Here is an 11,702-nt window from a genome sequence, read left to right on the forward strand (position 1 = left end):
AAAACTAACAACGAATAAAAGCACTTCTACTTAGTGATCATTTTATTCCTAATTAGCGATGGTAATAATAATTATTCAAGTACAATAATTATTAGTATATATATAATTATTGACTATGGTTACATTAAATACGGTAGCAAATGCATATCCCAATTAATTATTTATGCACACATTAATTTCATATTATTATCTGAGAAGCAATTACCTTCATATTATAAATAAACATAACGAACATAAAAAATTTCTATCAAGTACGTAATAATAAAAACAAAACAAAAATATATATTACATAGGTACATATTGGTCGCCACTGTTGGTGATGACGGTGGTTTAATGTGGGCTAAAACTTTTTTTCGGGATCTGAAAACTATCTTAAAATATGTACATGTACAGGTCCAACTTTGGATTTAATAGTATATTAGATTAAGTACCTATAAATTTCATTAACAAATATGACAAGTCATTCTTAGTGCATCCTTAAATATGTATACAAATCCAAATGTTTTCTATTGTCTACATACATACTATCCATAAATATAGTTGGTACACATGTTCGTCAGTTGATTCGAAGAAAAAAAAAATATTCTATGAAATGATTTACACAATATAATATTGATTCAAACATAAGTTGTTATAATTTTTTAATTTGTTCATGAAGAATATTTTTAACTATGTCGTAGAATTCCCATTTAGAAGCAGTCACTACTGCTATACCTCTGTAGTAGAACAATGCTACAACTATTCCCAAGGAATTAAGTGCTCTTTGTAAACTATGTAGTTTAATGAAGTAATTAGACACTACATAGCATTCAATTTCCCTTTATTGATGCCATGAGACCTAGATATTATGATGTTGTTATATAATATTACTTAGCTCCCACTCCTCCTTGCAGCATCCATGGCCGTAATATTATTATTGTTATTTTACAATGTTAAGAAACCAGCTGCAAGAAGAAGATACGAGTCAAGATAAATTAATTAACCCAATATATTCAAATGTATACATGTGCATGCAATAATATCTCATATCATCATAATATGATGAAGAGTTCTAAAGTACCTACTTTTGTTTTCAACAATAATGATGAACAACATCTAATTTGCTCTGAGTCAAAAATAGCCCACAGATTCTATAGAAATTAAATATGATGTCTTATTATTGAATTAGCATATCCTTCACCCCCTCCTAAGAATGGAAGGATGAGGATGACTCAATTTAATGCACTATTATGTACCTACATACTTGTGTAAGAAGGATATATATATATATTATAAAGTAAGAATTTATCCGTACCAACATACGATTATGTATGAATCCCTTGTTTCATGTACAGAGATATGAATAATCAGATAATCAAGAAATTTGAATATTATTATTTTTATTAATTTTTTAGTTAGCCAGGCAAAAAAAAGTAAAAAAAATATGAACCTATTTATCTGCGTGTACAGTAATTAATTTAATTACAAACTAATAATGATAAAAAGATACTTTATGACCAGGCACTCTTAAGAGATGGATTTAATTAATAATAATAATAATTGGGAACAATAACTAATTAAAGGATATAATAACTAAAAACACTTTTTTCAAAGAGATGATAAATAATAATAATTATGGGAGTTACCGTTTATACTACGGTATTTAATTCATAATAATTAATTAATACATTGTAAATATGTATGTATCCAAAAAAAAAAAAAAAAAAAAAAAAAAACACGCTGCGATAATGCGGATTTTTTTTTTTTTTTGTGAGGGTCGATTAAAATTGGAATTTTTAAAGAACATTTATTATTATCTCTTCATGGAACTGAAATAATTGTCTTTTTCGTTGTTCCAACTTCTGTAACTAGGTTGAAATCTTCTAGCAGAATCGAAAGCTGAACTCCTGTCTGTGCTAGAAGTCCTAAGCCTCCGTAGAGACATTGGAGATTGTAGGATATTGCGCCATGAGAATCCACTCCCACTGTTAGTAGTAGACGTAGTAGTATTACTGGATGATGGTACGTTGGAATGGATGCCTGCTCTTCCTCCTCCTGGGGTAGTGGAAGCTCTTTCGTTTGACGGAGATCTTGGATTATTTTTGGATAGGGAGGAAGGTTGTTCTCCTCCAAGAGAGGGGCGATGATGATGATGCATTCTATTGCTAAATCTAGGATATCCACTCCGATCCTCAGTGCTACTATTTTGGGCTCCCATGTAGTTATGGGAAATATATGCAGACATGAGGTGATCTCCGGGATGCTTATTACTACTACTACTGCTACTACTAGAACCACTGCCGCTACCACTACTGGTGTGATTATTACTAGTACTGCTATAAAGGGTTGTAGGGAATGTGAAATCAAATTTACGAGGCATCCTGGGAGATTCTCTATAGCGGGGAGTTATAGAGGGTCTAGATAAAACTTCAGGTAGGGAAGTTGGGCCTGAAGAAGATGATAAATATTGAGGAGATCGATTAGAAGAAGAGGAAGTGTTTAGAAGAGATGAGTAAGAAGAAGTCCCACCATTGGAAGGATAACGTCGAGAGTCATAGTGGTGTTTTATTGAAGTGGGATCGAAAGCCGAGTTAGAAGTCGTTATGGACGAGGTAGATACAGTCGGAGAAGCGGTTAATCGACTCATAGCAGAAGGATATCCACTTGGAGACTGAGGGGGTCTTCTGGATGATCGTACAACTCTTGGACTAGGTTGGGGTTTAAACGTCACGGGCTCGGAAACCGTTGCAGTGGAAGGGGACACATTTTGAGTTGAGTTTACTTCATGCGGTTCCGTTTTATTCCTATACCAAGCTCCAACGTCGACATCCATTTCTTCGTACTTGAGAATAAAGGGATGAGTTAAGAGTTTTTTATATTTGGGTCTATCGTTATAATTTTTCATCAAACAGTCTTTCACAAAAGAACGAAACTCGTGAGAAAAACCACCATTTCTTGGAAGAAGAGGAGGATCATCCGTTAGGACCTTTGTTAAAACTTCAAAATCTGTTTTACAGTCCCTGTAAGGAAAGTATCCCGTAGCTAACTCAACTAGTGTGATTCCCAAACTCCAAACATCTGCTCGAATGTCATAATCCGGTTGTGATGGATTTGGAGGATCAATACGCTCTGGTGCCATGTATGCTGCACAACCTGCACTTCTTGTTTTAGCTTTAGAGTCCACAAGTCTCCCAGAGATCCCAAAATCACATAATTTAACACATCCACTAGCTTCAAGTAAAATATTAGAGGGTTTGACATCTCTGTGAATGACTCCGTGTCTCTCTTTTAGATAATTGAGAGCATTAACGGTAGCTACAGAGACTTTGCCGCAAATGTCCTCTGGAATGGGAGCTTTAATATGTTTTAAAAGTTTATCAAAACAAGTAGACATGAGCTCCATACAAATCCATACATCTGAATCTGTGATAAAGGCACCTAAACAAAGCACAATTTCCCTACAGTCATGGGATTTAAGCACAACATCCAAATCCATTATAATTCGTTTATTTTCGTCAGCGTCTCCAGTACGACGCATTTGTTTGACAGCAATGATTTGACCGGTTGGTCTATGCTGCATTTTAACTACGTGACCACAAGTTCCATTTCCCAAATCCCCTACAACAAAAAGTATAAAAAAAATAAGTATGTATATGAATGCTTCACAGTCTCTATATCAGATAATAATCATTAATAATAGTTCATTTAAAAAAAAACAGTCAAATAATGATTTATAGGTATTTATAACTAAAAATACGTGGATACACCTAACCCTTATTTAAAATGACGAAGTTCATAAGTCATTCTTTTTAAAAATCAAGCCTACATTAATAATTGGATGACTGAAAAGATATTCCAAATCATTTAAATGTACGTTGAGTTCAAGTTGACAACCTTTTAGAATCTAGAGGGTATCAAAAAATGATGAATAATATAATTAATGAATGAACCTAATAACTCAAAGTCTTCGATGTATGCTTTGACTTTATTTCCTTCGGGGGTCTGGAGGAGCCCCGTATGACTCATGATTTCATTGAGTTTGGACTCCTGCTCAATTATTGAAGAAGCGAATCGGAGGTGACTGTTGCTGTTATTGATGCTATTGCATGAACTATTGGAATGATGAAGAGGAAAGCCTCCAGGACGAGATCGACGATCCGCGTCATCGAATTTGAAAGCCTTGAGCTTAGATCGCATCTCTTCCGACGACGACTTCATTCTTACAATTAGTGTATATATTAATATATCTATATATATGTATGTATATTATATTAAATGTCCCTTTCTTTCAATCCAATCCCTCTTCAGTCTTCTCTTGCTATTCTATATAATATGTAGTAAGTCTTTTTTTCTTTAGCGACGGTGCTGCTACTGCTGAGATGATGAAAGTGGACTGACAAGTAGAGACATCTATGCCTAGAATGGCACAGTAACAACTCGTCTACGTACTGTCAAATACTTCCGCGCACTTATCAATACGCAATAATCATTTGTATTCCGTATAACATTTTATCAATCATATTATCATATATTTAAAGCCAAGTATTATAAATACATTTATATCTTAGAGTAAACCCTCTTTAAGGCTTCATTAACAGCTCTGCAAATAATTCCAATTGCATGAGCACCTGGATCTGAGTGAATTAGCTCGCTCACAGCAACACGAGAGGCTCTTCCAACTTTGGCTTTCATTTTCAATGTTTTCATTGCACCTTCTTCAGCCGCCGTCGTTGCTTTATCAAAACGTAGCAAAATATTAACTTCATCAGAAGAAGACTTAAAGTTCGATATATAGGGGACCAAAGCATCCAACATTGTTCGATCCCCAGGATGACTTTTTCCATATTTCGAAATGGCTTTTGTCCCTTCATCAAGTGCTTCAATTAATTTTGAAAGAGAATAATCACCATTGATATCATTAGTAGAAAAATGATGGGACACAGCTGAGAAAAATATGGAATAAAAAGCACCTGACGTCCCTCCCATATCCTTTTCAGCTACTGAACTTAGAGTTCTGAGTAATTTAATGGGATATGTGGAGTCTATTTGATTTTTTGAAAGGTAATGAAGAATTTTATCAGCGCCATTTTTTAATGTGGTACCCGTATCACCATCTCCTGCTCCTGTGTCCATCCTATTCAATTGTATATCACAAGAAGATAGTGCTTCACAAGCAAATAATAAGGATGTTTTCAAACCCTAGATAAAATAATTATAAATTACGAAGGATGATGATAATATTTGTCATCAAGATATTTCGTATAGTACCTCAATAGCTAACGTTGACTTCAATTTCGGACCAAAATCCAATTTACTTTCATAATCTATTTCGAAATCAATTTTAGCAGAAGGATGAGACTGCATGGACTGAGAATTCCACGAAGGACCATTCCACATTAAAACACAGGTTGGAGCATCAAGATACCTAAGAACCTCTGGATTGGTCGTAGCAAAAACACCACCCAGTGCTTCATCAGGATTCACTCCCAACTTAAGCAAAGTATAGGAAAAGCCAACCATTCGTAAAGAGGTCATGAAATTTCCAGCATATACTCGTTCTATTTTCATTCCTTTTTCTTCTAATAATTTAATCGCTTCTCCAGTCATTACTCCTATTTCCAGCTGACTTGTTCCACCAAGATTATTGACGAGAAGTACAACGGATTCTTTTTTTTTCATCGAATCTATTTCAATAAACTTTTGAAACATGAGCATAGTAGATTCTTTTGCAGACTGCAATTTCAAGCGCTTCACTCCAGCTTCACCATGAATCCCTGTTCCTAACTCCATTTCTCCATAATGTAAATTAAAGGAGTCTTCTTCTCGACCTGGAAGTCGTAAAGGAGAAAGACTTAGGCCAATAGAGCCCAATTTAGGAAGAATCTTTGAAGATAGGAAATGAACTATTTCTTGAAGTGGCTTTCCGAGACTTGCCATTGCCCCAGCAATTTTATGAACTAGAACTGTTCCAGCAACACCTCTCCTGTCCTAAGTGAAGCATTAATGACTATACACTTTTTATATGACATGTTAATGATATGCTACCTCCGATGTTCCACAGTCATCTTCGACAAGGATAATCTCTGCAGGAATATGAGGAAACAAGCTTTTAAACTTCTGAAGAGCCATTCCGAAATTGAGCCGATCCCCGGTGTAATTCATGGGTAGAAGAAGTATTCCAGAGGCTCCCGTTGATACACCTCTCATGGCACCTAATATATGATCCACAGGTGGACTTGCAAAGAGATTACCCACTACTGCGGCTGTCAAACATCCTGGACCTACATAGCCTGCAAAGCTGGGTTCATGTCCGGATCCTCCACCAGATATCAATGCAACCCTCTCACGAAGATCATCTCCCCCTATATCCCCCCGAAATACCACACGGCTACATTTCTCATTTCGAATCAATCTCCCTCGAGAACAACGGATCAAGTTGTCCAAATAGTCATCCACTGACCCATCCGAACCCAGCATACAAGGAGCGCTCATCCCCAATTGCAATCCTCCATTCACTTTAAATTAGTATTTACTATTAAGTTAATTAGAATTGGTAATAGAGAGATTTAAAACTAGCGTAAATAGAAATGACAGAATACACCAATGAGAGCTCAATTAGTTTCCGATCCATCCAATAGTTTTACTCTATTTTGTTTTCATTACCTCATCAAAAAAATAAAAGAACATTCTCTCTTTTTTCACAAAATAAAGGTTAAGTTCAATAAAGTACGTTTTATTACTTTCAATAATCAATAGATTTTGGAGAGAATCCATGAGAATATATGTAAGCATTACATACATAAAATATTATTTATTAATATTATTTTACACTTTTTCAACGCTCTGAATCGGCCGATTTCTTAAATTTCTTTGTTTTCTTCTCCTCATTCTAAAAAATCTAGTGGGTTTATTATTAGTATCATTGTTATCTTTGGTGTCACTAGGATTTTCATTTATTAATAGTTTACTGGATCTTGAGGAATTTCTCAATTTTGTTTGCATTATTGGCTTTCTATTTCCATTAGAATTTGTAACTTCCTCATTTTCTCTTGAACCATCAAAATTATTTCTTTTGATTAAGATTGGTGATCTTCTGTGTGGCAATTCTGTAGTTTTATTTTTAAATTCATCCATATTATTAGAGTTTAACGTTTCTTGATCAATATCTTGAGAGTCCGGTAGAAATTTTATACTTTTATCATTAGACCCAGCATGATTTTTTAGGGCCAAGTCTTCCACTTCTTCAACTCCACCTGAACGACTCGCACTCTCCCGACTTAATATCAATTGGCGTTTTACTCCTTCTTCAATTTCATCACTTCCTTTCAATTTATCTTCGCTCGGTTCTAATTGTTTATTATTCATATTCTCCTTGATAAGCTCTGTTTCATTTTCATCTATTTTTCTATTGTTTAACAATTCTCTAATGTTGGCATTTCTTAATTGATTGAGTATATTTGACGCTGTCTGATTAATTCTACTGGTTTCTTCATTTACTTCCAAGTTGTCATTATTTGGTTCTATTATCTCACTGTTATTCTGAGTTGATATGTTTAATTTAGGATTATTTATTTCATTTTCTATTTTTTTCTGATCAATGTCAGAAAGTGTTTCTGCTTTCAATCTGAAACTGTTATCATTATTTTTTGGACTTATGAGGGCTTGCTGGCTCAGTAAAACCTTGCCATTTAACTGATTTTGCTCTGTAGTACCTCCCCCTAGAAATTTATGGCCATCAATTATATTCATATTGTTATTACTATCAATGATGTCGAGGTGTTTGCCTTTATTATCGGCTACAATACTATTCATAATCTTTGTGCCACTAAGCTGTTGTTCTTCACTTTTGGTAGCATCATCTGATGTTATAGTACGAGAGCGATCTATAATAAACTTATTGAGGCTCGTTCCATCATTTTTTTGAAAGTTTGTAAGCCCTGGACTGAGGGATCTTTGAGCGTTTAGATTATTCAACATGTCTTGGATTTTTTCTCTTGTATTTGAATCTTTTTGACTGTTATCTATGGTTTCCAATATTTTAACTTGATTACCCCTTGAAAACCCTCCTAAAGGAAATTCTCGAACTGCTTCAGGAGAGGGGCTTTCATTTATTTGTAACGGTTCATTATTCTTGTTCATACTGACGATTTTTTTTGTGTCAGTTAAAATTCTTCTTTCTTCACGTATTTGATTGATTTCATTCGGGATTAGATGAGCTGTGAGTCCAATCCCATTATTGTCTACACTTATATTAGGTGTGTCAATGATATTTGTGGGCAATTCTTTATTTTCCAAAATTATTTTCGGATTTAGGGTTGTCGTTTGTCGGAATTCAAATTGAACAGCATCTGAGGTCACGTTGCTACCCAATTTAGGAGCATTTTTCTTCTCAATTTTGACAATACTTGATGTTCCATTTATAGGCTTATCCTTCTTTGTTGATGGCGTGTCCTGTTCATTCACTGCAGCATCATCTTCCTGAAATAAAATAATTGTTCGTATCTAACTACAAATTATGTTCAAAATAAAAGCGAATTAAAAACTATATGTATTTGCTCACACCGTATCACTTTTATATTCAATAATCCCACAAGCCAAAGAATTTCCAACTTGACCCGTCTTTCGACTTTCTGCTTTAAAGAAATTTTTACCAAAATCATCATCCTTGCTATGTATAGAAAGAATGAGCCCCTCTGGTGGATTAAAGAAAAAATCCAGGTGGTAGTATATTTGATAAGCGGACGCTTGATCTTCTGAACAAATTGCTCCATTTTCTGGCCAAGACTGTGGTGGAGGCACTGAAGATCGATTTATGAGGATGTTACCTAAATCTCCTTGATGATGGTATCCTTGACTATGTGGATCCCCATGAAGAGACTAAATGCACAAAAGAAGTTAAAACTACACTATATATTTTAAACATACATACCCCGTACGGATTCCAATGAGCTCCTGCATGTGGGCATTTGGAATCCTTCATTGAAGGTTCTTCACTTCTTTCATGAATAACAAAAGCGTGTGGAGTAATTGTGTTTTTTATACCAGATTTTTCAAAACAACCAGCCATATATACAGGCTGTCTCGGATAAAATTGTTGAAATTCTACAAGTCCTTCAACACCGTTTGAAATTTTGGCCTCATAAATAAGTCTCTTCCCCTTGCAAAAACCGCATGTTTTTTGACAACGACGAAATCCTATTTCGATTTCGATTTTACAAAGTGGTTTAAAAGATTGACAAGCAACCTCATCTATATCAGTACATGGAATTATTGAATCAATTGTATGTTCTTGGTCCTTTTTTATGCTCATTTTCTTTGTGAGTTCTTTTTTGGGCTCAGATGATTCTTTGGAGTCAGAAAGTACTAGAAAAACAGAATATACAAACAAAATATATATTATAAGAAATAATTAGTTTGGTTTGTTTGATATAGATCTTACGAGTCGTCGTTGTAGGTTCTTGCTCCGTGGAAGACATCGCTTTAGTCGTAGTGGTTTGGACTTCTTGCGGCGTTGTGTCACTCGCTTCAATGACTTGCTTCATAAATTTTTTCATTTTGGATTTTATGGACTGAGTAGAGTCAGCCTGTAGGACAGCTACACTAACTTGATCATTATCTTGAGGGTATGAAAGGTATTGATAGTCGTCGGAATTAGAAGAAAGTGGGATTTCTTTTTCTCTTTTTTTCACTAAGTTATCTTGATGAATATTTTGAACAATAATCTTTTTTCCCCCTGGAACAATTTTTACTATTGATCCCCCCTGGACCTTTTCTGGTTCTGGAGTTGTAAGTAGAACATTATTATCGTGAGATTTCCCGTCTTCTTTAATTATATCAAAAAGATTAGAATTCGAATTAGTAGCAGTAGCAAACATAGAGGGAATTGAATTTGTTGTAGATGAGGGCTCTGATGCCTCTTCAATCACGATGTCAAATCCTTCCGGTGAATGTGACAATGCTCTTGAGAGCCCATCATCTAATAAATTTCCATCCAAATCGAACTTAAGCTCACAGAAAATTACAGTCCAGAAGAATGAAGAAATTGTTATTAATAATTGAGCCGTTCTTCTCATATTTTTGAAACTGTGCAATCATTTGAAGTTATTAAGAGCAAAGTATTGAGGATATATGTTTGGAAAATTACCTATATTAAGCTGATCCACTAGTGTTATTAATTATATTTACATAAATATTTTAGAGCAATAGACCGATCTGCAATAAAACTCCATTTTAATAATAATAGTAGAGGAGTTATATTGTAATTAGATCCCGCAAATTTATATTATTTATTTCAGTAATTATTCATCTCTTATCATTTTGTCATTGCAAATCCATTTGGATTAGAATACTATTTTAACATTCATTACGTACTAAAGTAAGTTTTACGTATAACTATGCTTCAAAGTGTTGCAACAATTATTATCTAAGTTTTTTTTATGTTACATATAACTAATAGTAATATGTATTTAAGTACTTGTCGATTGGTCTTAATCGTTTATAATGAATTTTAAAATCATAAGTGAATTAAGTATGAAGTATTCACAATATCTTGTGTAGATTTAAACAGAGGAGATTGTCAATTAGTACATTTAATATATCCTTTTAGGTATTGAGTTGATTAATTGATTATATAACGCCTCCAATTTATATCATTTTAATAAGAAATACACTAATGTACTTTACACGACCGAGTGTTGCCATTCTTATTAAAAAAGGTATATACAATGTACATACATTAAATAATATGTAGAGAATGATTCATTCGTTCAAATTTATTTGATTGTCTTTAAAGTTCTTCACTCTCTAAGTTCATTTCCATGACTCATTTCTTACGTACATGAATAATAACACTTACAAAACCAATCCTAGGATCCATGAGTAATGCTAATAATCTTCCTGAATGACGTCAGATAAATGATTCATGAGTAAAGAATGTGTCAAGATCCCAGGACTAAGATAATTATTGGCCTACTTCATTGGATTTCAAAATTTGCAAGACTCATTTAACAACTTACTAGTACATAAAATTTTTCACCGTTCGTGAAGCTGGGAATAATTCATGACAATCATACTTAATAATAATTATATAGGTAGTTGGAGAAAATTTGTCTAACTACCAACTAGTGTTGTCACGATATCAATATTTTCATACTGGTTACGTTATCAAAATTGGTATCGGTATTTTGATATTTTTTAGTACTTTTTCGACTTATAAAAATGAAAACTGAAAATGTCTTTCAGATCAATTCCCATGCACTACCCAGGAACCGAATAATTTTTTCATTATTAGTATTTATTGGCTCTATTAATGGTGACTCATCAATAGTCACTCTATTCAGACCCCCTCCAAAGACAAAAACTGTGATTATGGTACTGTCTGCTTGCAGAATTTTTTTGTTTGGAATTTAGCTAAGAAATTTGATAACTTTTTAATAAAGGGAAATTTTAGTTGGGGGGGGGGGATATAGGAGTGTACACCATCAGCACAAGGTGACTATATGTATATATATACCGTCACCTTGCATCAGTGAGCCAATATTGTTATAACAAAATGGCACTCCAAGTACCAGATCTAATACAAATTCAGTATATTAGCGTTTTAATTGTGTCAATATCCTTGACTTTTTAGAGCCCCTATAGCCGCTTCTTTTAAATTATGTAAGCTGACACTATTTCTAATTTGAATACTATTTATTTAAGTTTAAAAGTAAAATTTGACAAAG

At 33.9% G+C, this 11,702-nt stretch overlaps 3 protein-coding genes across 3 annotated transcripts; all 3 read right to left on the reverse strand.

Moving 5' to 3' along the window:
* Positions 1–1,362: 1,362 nt before the first annotated feature.
* LOC121117095 (uncharacterized) lies at positions 1,363–4,374 on the reverse strand. The gene is made up of 2 exons (XM_040711391.2): positions 3,930–4,374; positions 1,363–3,597 (listed from the first exon to the last, which is right to left on the reverse strand). The coding sequence occupies exons 1-2, from the start codon at positions 4,195–4,197 to the stop codon at positions 1,793–1,795; spliced, it is 2,073 nt and encodes a 690-aa protein (XP_040567325.1). The 5' UTR covers positions 4,198–4,374; the 3' UTR covers positions 1,363–1,792.
* A 112-nt stretch (positions 4,375–4,486) lies between these two features.
* Positions 4,487–6,621, reverse strand: LOC121117096 (triokinase/FMN cyclase). The gene is made up of 3 exons (XM_040711392.2): positions 6,025–6,621; positions 5,248–5,967; positions 4,487–5,178 (listed from the first exon to the last, which is right to left on the reverse strand). Exons 1-3 carry the CDS (start codon positions 6,469–6,471, stop codon positions 4,537–4,539), a joined length of 1,809 nt encoding a protein of 602 aa, XP_040567326.1. The 5' UTR covers positions 6,472–6,621; the 3' UTR covers positions 4,487–4,536.
* Positions 6,622–6,691: 70 nt separating this feature from the next.
* Positions 6,692–10,261, reverse strand: LOC121117094 (uncharacterized). The gene is made up of 5 exons (XM_040711390.2): positions 10,124–10,261; positions 9,419–10,062; positions 8,909–9,342; positions 8,542–8,856; positions 6,692–8,457 (listed from the first exon to the last, which is right to left on the reverse strand). Exons 2-5 carry the CDS (start codon positions 10,050–10,052, stop codon positions 6,805–6,807), a joined length of 3,036 nt encoding a protein of 1,011 aa, XP_040567324.1. The 5' UTR covers positions 10,053–10,062; positions 10,124–10,261; the 3' UTR covers positions 6,692–6,804.
* Positions 10,262–11,702: the final 1,441 nt, after the last annotated feature.

The sequence above is a fragment of the Lepeophtheirus salmonis genome, chromosome 5 (assembly GCF_016086655.4).
Source record: "Lepeophtheirus salmonis chromosome 5, UVic_Lsal_1.4, whole genome shotgun sequence".
Classification (NCBI taxonomy): Eukaryota; Metazoa; Arthropoda; class Copepoda; order Siphonostomatoida; family Caligidae; genus Lepeophtheirus; species Lepeophtheirus salmonis.